The sequence below is a fragment of the Diabrotica undecimpunctata genome, chromosome 2, assembly GCF_040954645.1.
Source record: "Diabrotica undecimpunctata isolate CICGRU chromosome 2, icDiaUnde3, whole genome shotgun sequence".
In the NCBI taxonomy this organism is placed as follows: domain Eukaryota; kingdom Metazoa; phylum Arthropoda; class Insecta; order Coleoptera; family Chrysomelidae; genus Diabrotica; species Diabrotica undecimpunctata.
The window spans coordinates 96,409,838-96,417,721 of NC_092804.1; the positions used below are offsets into that span (position 1 = coordinate 96,409,838).

Genomic DNA, 7,884 nt, shown 5'->3' on the forward strand with positions numbered 1-7,884 from the left:
GTTTGTAATATGTTTATCTTTACGTATCCTATTTAACAAACAGAATTTAAAACCTTTTTTGATACTCTTGGACCTAGGTTTATTTGTGACGAAGACTACAATTCAAAACATCCAATGTTCGGCTCTAGACTTAATAACACCAAAGGCAACAAACTGCAAAAAAAAATACTAATAGATAGCTTAACGATAGCATCCACAAGGGAGCCAAGATACTGGCCTTCAAACTCTGCCAAAATAAACGAAAAATACTTTAAACCAAAGTATTTTTATGATTTATACTTTGATCGGTTATCATAACCCTAAGACATATCAACAATTGATATGAGGCTGTATATTTAATTTTATTTAATTTTATTTAACTTTATTTAATTTTATTTAATTTTATTTATTTTAATTTAATTTTATTTAATTTTATCTAGTTTTATTTAATTTTATTAATTTTATTTAATTTTTACAATTCTTTATAATTTTTTATATTTTTTATATTTTTTTTATATATTTTTATATTTTTTATAATTTTTTAGGGTTTTTTATAATTGTTTATAATTTTTTTTAAATATTAAAATATTATTAATTTTAAATATTATTTTTATATTTTTTTATTCATTTGTTATAATTTTTATAATTTTTAAAAAAATTTTATATTTAATTATAATTTTATTTAGGTTTATTTAATTTAACTTAATTTAATTTAATTTAATTTAATTTAATTTAATTTAATTTAATTTAATTTTAATTTAATTTAATTTAATTTAATTTAATTTAATTTAATTTAATTTAATTTAATTTAATTTAATTTAATTTAATTTAATTTAATTTAATTTAATTTAATTTAATTTAATTTAATTTAATTTAATTTAATTTAATTTAATTTAATTTAATTTAATTTAATTTAATTTAATTTAATTTAATTTAATTTAATTTAATTTAATTTAATTTAATTTAATTTAATTTAATTTAATTTAATTTAATTTAATTTAATTTAATTTAATGTAATGTAATGTAATGTAATGTAATGTAATGTAATGTAATGTAATGTAATGTAATGTAATGTAATGTAATGTAATGTAATGTAATGTAATGTAATGTAATGTAATGTAATGTAATGTAATGTAATGTAATGTAATGTAATGTAATTTAATTTAATTTAATTTAATTTAATTTAATTTAATTTAATTTAATTTAATTTAATTTAATTTAATTTAATTTAATTTAATTTAATTTAATTTAATTTAATTTAATTTAATTTAATTTAATTTAATTTAATTTAATTTAATTTAATTTAATTTAATTTAATTTAATTTAATTTAATTTAATTTAATTTAATTTAATTTAATTTAATTTAATTTAATTTAATTTAATTTAATTTAATTTAATTTAATTTAATTTAATTTAATTTAATAATTTAATTTAATTTAATTTAATTTAATTTAATTTAATTTATTTTAATTTAATTTAATTTAATTTAATTTAATTTAATTTAATTTAATTTAATTTAATTTAATTTAAAAATTTAAATTTTAATTAGTTTCATTTTAGCTATATAATATAAAATAAGTGTATTCGTATATTTATTAATTCATTGTACCATGTATATATATATATATATATATATATATCTTGTGTTTGAAAATATTTTCGCCATTTTGTGTGTTTACATATCTTTGATGTTTGGCAAAAAGGGCTTAAGTCATAAAATCAAAGTTTACAGGGGGAATACTTAAATGTTTCAAGAATTGTTATAAATCGCACATGTTACCTTTAACCAATTTAGTACAATAGTACCATTTAATGTACCATAATAAAATAATAATTATAGTAAGAATACGATTTTCGTAGATTTTTAATATTTTAAATGCACTTAAGACATATAGATCTTACTATTTACTGACTTAAGACCTACTGACCGCGACTTTTCTATATCTATATTTTTGTGTATCTACCATTGAAAGTGATTATAATGGATTGGGAATTAAAACCAAAACAGCATTAAATATTTTACTGACAAAATATTGACAAATGAATATGTTTTTTAACAAATAATTATTAATAAAAATGAAAAAGTAATATAAAAGTAAACCAGATCTAAGAAAATAAAAATGATTATTATAGCAACAGTCTTTCAAATCTCTGGATCTATTTCTTCGAGATCTGAATCAATTTCCGGTATATTTAGGGTAGTTGGAAGATCCTTGTAAAATTGATGAAATATTGGAGGTATCAAATCAATGAGATCTAGTAGATCTTTCTTTTTTTCTTTTGTGACAGGAAGAGGACCCGTGTACGCAGAAGTGACATTAATGGTGTGACCGCGACCTCTCCTTCTTAATGACATACGCTTAAAAGGTGTATCACATTTTAGAGATGTATTATAATCGAATTGACCGAATATCCGGCCATAAATCAACCATTGGCACTCACGCCATAAAAAATGCTCACCGCTGTTATTCTTGTGTTTTTGGACTAATGGACCTTTTAAAAGTTCTGCGAAGTCCAAAAATTCGTTTTGTTTCATTTCTACTATTTTAAATTTATTACTGGTACATCTTATTAATGTAGCCCAGTCGTGAGGATGAGCTATTAAAGTAGCACTCTTTTTTTTTTTTCTTTTTTTCTATTAAAGAATGATCTGCATCACATTCCATTCGGGTGTGGCCGGGTATTAGAAATTTGTGGTGAATTTCTTCTATTGTATTTTTCTGTTGTAGTAGATAGGTGAACATAGCGGCTACGTGCGAATTCTTGTTCGGTCCTCCACATGTGTCAGAGTATAGAATAATTTTTTTGACTGAATCTGGTAAATCCATTATTTCTTTATAGAGGCACGATGCAATTTCGTTTGCACCACGCTTGGCTAAAGTTTCGTGCCATAAATAACAAGATGCCTTGCCTGTAGCGCAATCGTGAATGGTCAAGTTATATGTCCAATACAACCTTTTGTAAAACGCCACAGAGGTTTCTAGATCTGGCGTTGGAAGATACTGCTGTAAATCAAAGGTGTAGCATTTAATGGATGGATCAATCTGAGCTCTTGCTTTATCCTCTTTCTTTGTGTTATATGCTAAGTCTGCTGCTTCATGATGTGAATTGGTCTCTTCCACAATCATCTGTTTTTGTTCCTCATTATCACAAACTTCCAGTTTCATCTTATATACATCACATTTGTTACACGTATCAGTTTTTCTTTCTTTAAATTTTAATTTCATTTTGTGAAATTCTTCCTCGTATAGGGTCCTGGAAACCGGCTCAGTTACTGCCTCACGATAAAGTTCATACATTTTTTTCAAACTGAGATGATTGGGAAGATACTTGTTATTGTTGTCTCTGCGAGTATAGTGACTTTCGTATTGCGGAAATGAGTTAATATTATTTATAATTAACTCTCTCATATGTTCGGTTTTTTTGTTTCCAGGTGATTTTCTTCCTCGTTTATCTGCATCTGTAATATCTGATCTGTGGTTACCTTTGTTATTTAATGCAATTCTTACAAATTTCTCTTTTTCATCTAAAATATCCATAAAATACGTTTTACATACAACACGACGTTCACCTTTGTACTCTAAATGGTATATATATATATATATATATATATATATATATATATATATATATATATATATATATATATATATATATATATATATATATATATATATATATATATATATATATATATATATATATGTGACTTGTCTGGATTTGGCAGAGTCTTGATTTCTTTTTCTGGTTGTCGTAGTATTTTTGCACGAAACTAAGCCACTAATGTACTGTGTTCGCCTATCGTGAGACCCAAGTGACCAATATTCTTGAAATATTGTCTGCCTTATAGCAAAGGTAAAGAAATCTGCACATTTGGATCTACATGATTTCAATGTCTCTTTTACCATTCTTTGAGCTACATGCTTTCCTGTTACAGTAACATAACTTTCTCCACGATTTTTTTATCTGTTCTTTCTTTTAGAACAACTCGAACCCAAGGTCCCACTCCTCTTTTTCGTTTTTTAATACTTGTACTTGTATCACAAGGTTCTGTTACATCTGTCTGGTCTACTAAATTATTAGTGATTGATTCGTCTTCAGGTAAAATATAAACGTCCAGACTAGCAATATCAATCACTTCTGTTGTTTTTTCCTCAAGTTGTGAATAAACAATGTTTCCTAAAATATTTAGAAATGCTGCAAAAATGACTCCAAAGAATTTGTAGAATAATCATACCTTTTGAAATTTCAGTCTGTGAATTACTAGAAGATTCCTCAGCAGGAGAGATACCCATGTCAACAATTATTATTCCTGTTGTTTCTAATTTCTCCACTTGTGGATTGACAATGTTTTCTAAAATATTTAAACATGATCATTAGCATTTGCAATTACCTCGTATACGTTGTACAATAACAGACATGCATACCTTTTGAGCTTTCAACGTGGTCGACAGAAGCAGTGATACATGCTAAACGTGCTCTATCAATATCAATAAGTACTTCTGTTGCTGTTGTTTCAAGTTATGTCTCTATATTATTTTCTTCTAGAATATTAAAAAAATATTAGTATTTAAAATCGCCTCGTAACAACCTAATAATACCTGTTGAAATTGCTGCATAGTTGGTCATCGAACTATTACATGACTGAGAATCATCGTTATTTTCAGTAACGGCTTGATCTGAAAGGAATATTATTCTTATGTTATTGTACTGTCATAATAAAACTTACGAAGTAGATGCAAAACAATAATCTTTAGTTTATGCCAAACAAATTTTAAAGGAAATATTTCAATACTTACCCTTTAAACTACTATGACGTACAAGTGCCATTATCTTTTCAACTCTTTTCATTTTGATATTAATTTTTAAATAGATAGTTACTATTAATAAACTGAAACTGTCTTATTGTTCAAATAAACTATTTAGACTGTTAAAAACAAGTTTAACAAAATAATACAAAATGCCAAGTTAAACACTTACACAGCACACAGCGGACTGAAGTGTAAATACTAAGGAATGTTTATGAGTAATTTGACACGTAAGTTTGAATCAGATACAAAATATTTGCGGATTTTGCCAATACAACTAAAATAAAAAAGTGCTGTGCTAGAAATTAGATAACTATTTAGTAAGTAATTAAAATATAACTAATGTCACTATGTATTATTATTTATTAGCCAAACTTTTATTTTTCCGTGTATACACAATATTTTTATAAAAACATTTACCTATTGATCAAACAACCGAAAATAAATTAAGATCAGCAAGGCTTATGTCAAGACATATGCCTTCTAGATCATAGCAGTTATTCTCCAATATATGGTACAAGAGACGTAAATTGACTTAAGTCTTATTGCCATACCATATCGAACAATCATGTTTGTGACCTTCATATCATCGTGAATAACTTTGAATTATAATGTGATAGACTTAAATCGTTTGTACCAATAAAAATAGCTGATTTTTTTGGTCCAGAAGGCATCAAAAAAATTTTTTGCGAAATTCTGACTTAAGCCCTTTTTCCCAAACATCAGAGATATTTTATGTGGCAACTGTGACAAGCAAATTTTATTTTAAATTTTTAAGAGTCATTTACCTACTATTTTAGTAAAATGCCATTTAAGTGTCTTGTCTGTGGTCGCGGAAGTTCTAAGAGCGAAACGTTATCACTTTTCAAGTAAGTTATTTTTTATATGTATTATAAATATTAGGTTATGTGGTGATAGCCACAGCCAGTGGAGGCGTTATAGTTGTTATTTATTTAATAAATAAATAAATTATTATGCATTATACTGAATACTAACAATTTCCATTAAATTTTTTGTTTTTTTTTTATTAAAATCATTGCATAGAATTTTTCTTACTAATTTTTTTTTCATAGATTTCCTTTTGGGGAAGAAAAAAGAAATTTGGATAAACATATTACAATTAAATAAAAACAAGCTTTCCAGATGGTCACGTATTTGTTGTGATCATTTTGATCCAAATGATCTTATCACGAAATCTGGCTTTGTTCGTCTAAAAGAAAATGCAAAACCATTAGCTATACCAAGGTGGGTAATACTTTTATTAAATTTTTACATTATATACAAATTTTCTGTTTATTGTTTCTTCTATATTGTTTTCTCTTTGCATACAGGTCTTCTAAAGATGTTAAAGAGGTGGTAGGAACTAAAGCTTGTCCTAGTCCATCAGACAGCCACAATTTAAATTTCGAAACTAAAGAATTTCTTACTGGAAGGTATGTAATAATTCTAAACCAACTGTATACAGGTTAATCATATTTTAAGCTTATTCAAATTCAAATTTATATTTGCAATGTGTTACATTCAAAGTGTATTAAATATTTTTTCAGACAAATATCCAGCAGCTCAGTATCAGTGAACGAACTTTGTCTGCCTCAGAAACTGATGAATTCTTGGGCAAGGAAAATATCGAAGGGCGTGCTGCAGATAGAGAATTAGTAGCTAAAAAAATTAACAAGAGGTAAAATTCATTTAATTTTTCGTTTGCATTATTATATCCTTGAATAAGCAATTTTTCTTTCATTAATCATTTTATTTTTAGGAAGCATTATGTGGGGGATTTTTCCATGTCGGACTTGGACTGCTCAAGAAAAAGAAAAAGGTACATGGAATCAGTAGACATGTATATAACAAAAAAAAAATACACAAATTGACACCCTAAGAAAATCTACCAAAAGATGGAAACAACGAGCAACAACATTAAACGCATTGGTGAAATCATTAAAAGAAAAACTGTATGTTACAGAAAATGCTGAATCTGTGTTGTTGGTAAGTTTTCTTTCACATATTCCATAAAGAACAAAATTAAATTAAAAAATTAATGGGAAACTCCCAGTAGTTGGCTGTATACCATTGTTTAAAAAACTTATACAGAAGCAAAACACTTCACATTTGTATGTAGGTATAAAATATTTAATTTAAAACATTTTTAAAAAGTGTCATCAAAATTTACACAGGTGCATAATGTGACGTTTTCAATCTCGTTCAGATCATCCTCAGTGCCTTCTTTTGTAATTGAAGCTGACACTGTGAAGATATAATTCTTCTTGAATTATATTTTCTGTCACCTCAGCCAGTTGGTATTTGTCGTTTTAACTGATAAGAATCACATGTTCAAGTCGAGCAAAGTAACATGTTGCTCTTTAAGTATTAAATCTTTATCCAATGTCATCGACATATGTTCACATTAGAATTTAAATTTTGAAACATGTAAAACCATATATCGATGTCACAGCTATTTTTTTAGTGTTTTCAATTACAAAAGCAGGCACTGAGGATGATCTGAATGAGATCGAAAACATCATGTAATGTACCTGTGTCAATTTTGATACAACACGTTTTAAAAAAGCTTTAAATTAAATGTTTTATACCTACATACAAATGTTAAGTGTTTTACTTCTGTATAAAATTAAATTATTATTATATTTTATTTTTATAATTATTTTTTTATTTTTTATTGTTTTAGGCCTCTTTACCAGAATCAGCCAAAGCATTGTTTCAACGATTTTTAAAGGGTGCCAAATGTGCCAAATATTCTCCAGAATTAAGGTCATTTGCACTGACTTTAAATTTTTATTCAGCAAAAGCCTATGATTTTGTAAGAAGAGCTTTTAATAATTCATTACCACACCCATCAACCATAACAACATGGTACCAAACTGTTGATGGTGCACCTGGATTTTCCAAAGAAGCTTTAAATGCTTTGAAAAACAAAGTTGAAGAAGCAGGGAAGCAAAATAAAACACTTGTGTGTAATTTAGTGCTGGATGAAATGTCTATTCGTAAGCAAGTGGAATGGGATGGAAAAAAATTTACTGGCTATGTAGATTTTGGTACAGATATAGAATCTGATAATGTACCAGAAGCAAAAGAGGCACTG

The 7,884-nt window shown here is 26.2% G+C and overlaps 1 protein-coding gene across 1 annotated transcript; it reads left to right on the forward strand.

Moving 5' to 3' along the window:
- The first annotated feature begins 4,995 nt into the window (after positions 1-4,995).
- On the forward strand, positions 4,996-7,884 carry LOC140433813 (uncharacterized). Its single transcript, XM_072521789.1, has 6 exons — positions 4,996-5,017; positions 5,861-6,032; positions 6,119-6,220; positions 6,335-6,465; positions 6,547-6,773; positions 7,471-7,884. Exons 1-4 carry the CDS (start codon positions 4,996-4,998, stop codon positions 6,441-6,443), a joined length of 405 nt encoding a protein of 134 aa, XP_072377890.1. The 3' UTR covers positions 6,444-6,465; positions 6,547-6,773; positions 7,471-7,884.

Excerpts from the sequence above, each read along its gene's own strand:
- LOC140433813 (XM_072521789.1), top strand. The coding sequence starts at position 4,996 with ATGTTTATGAGTAATTTGACAC. Across the intron at positions 6,033-6,118 it reads AAACCATTAGCTATACCAAG|GTCTTCTAAAGATGTTAAAG; the intron begins GTGGGTAATACT and ends CTTTGCATACAG. Across the intron at positions 6,221-6,334 it reads AAAGAATTTCTTACTGGAAG|ACAAATATCCAGCAGCTCAG; the intron begins GTATGTAATAAT and ends ATATTTTTTCAG.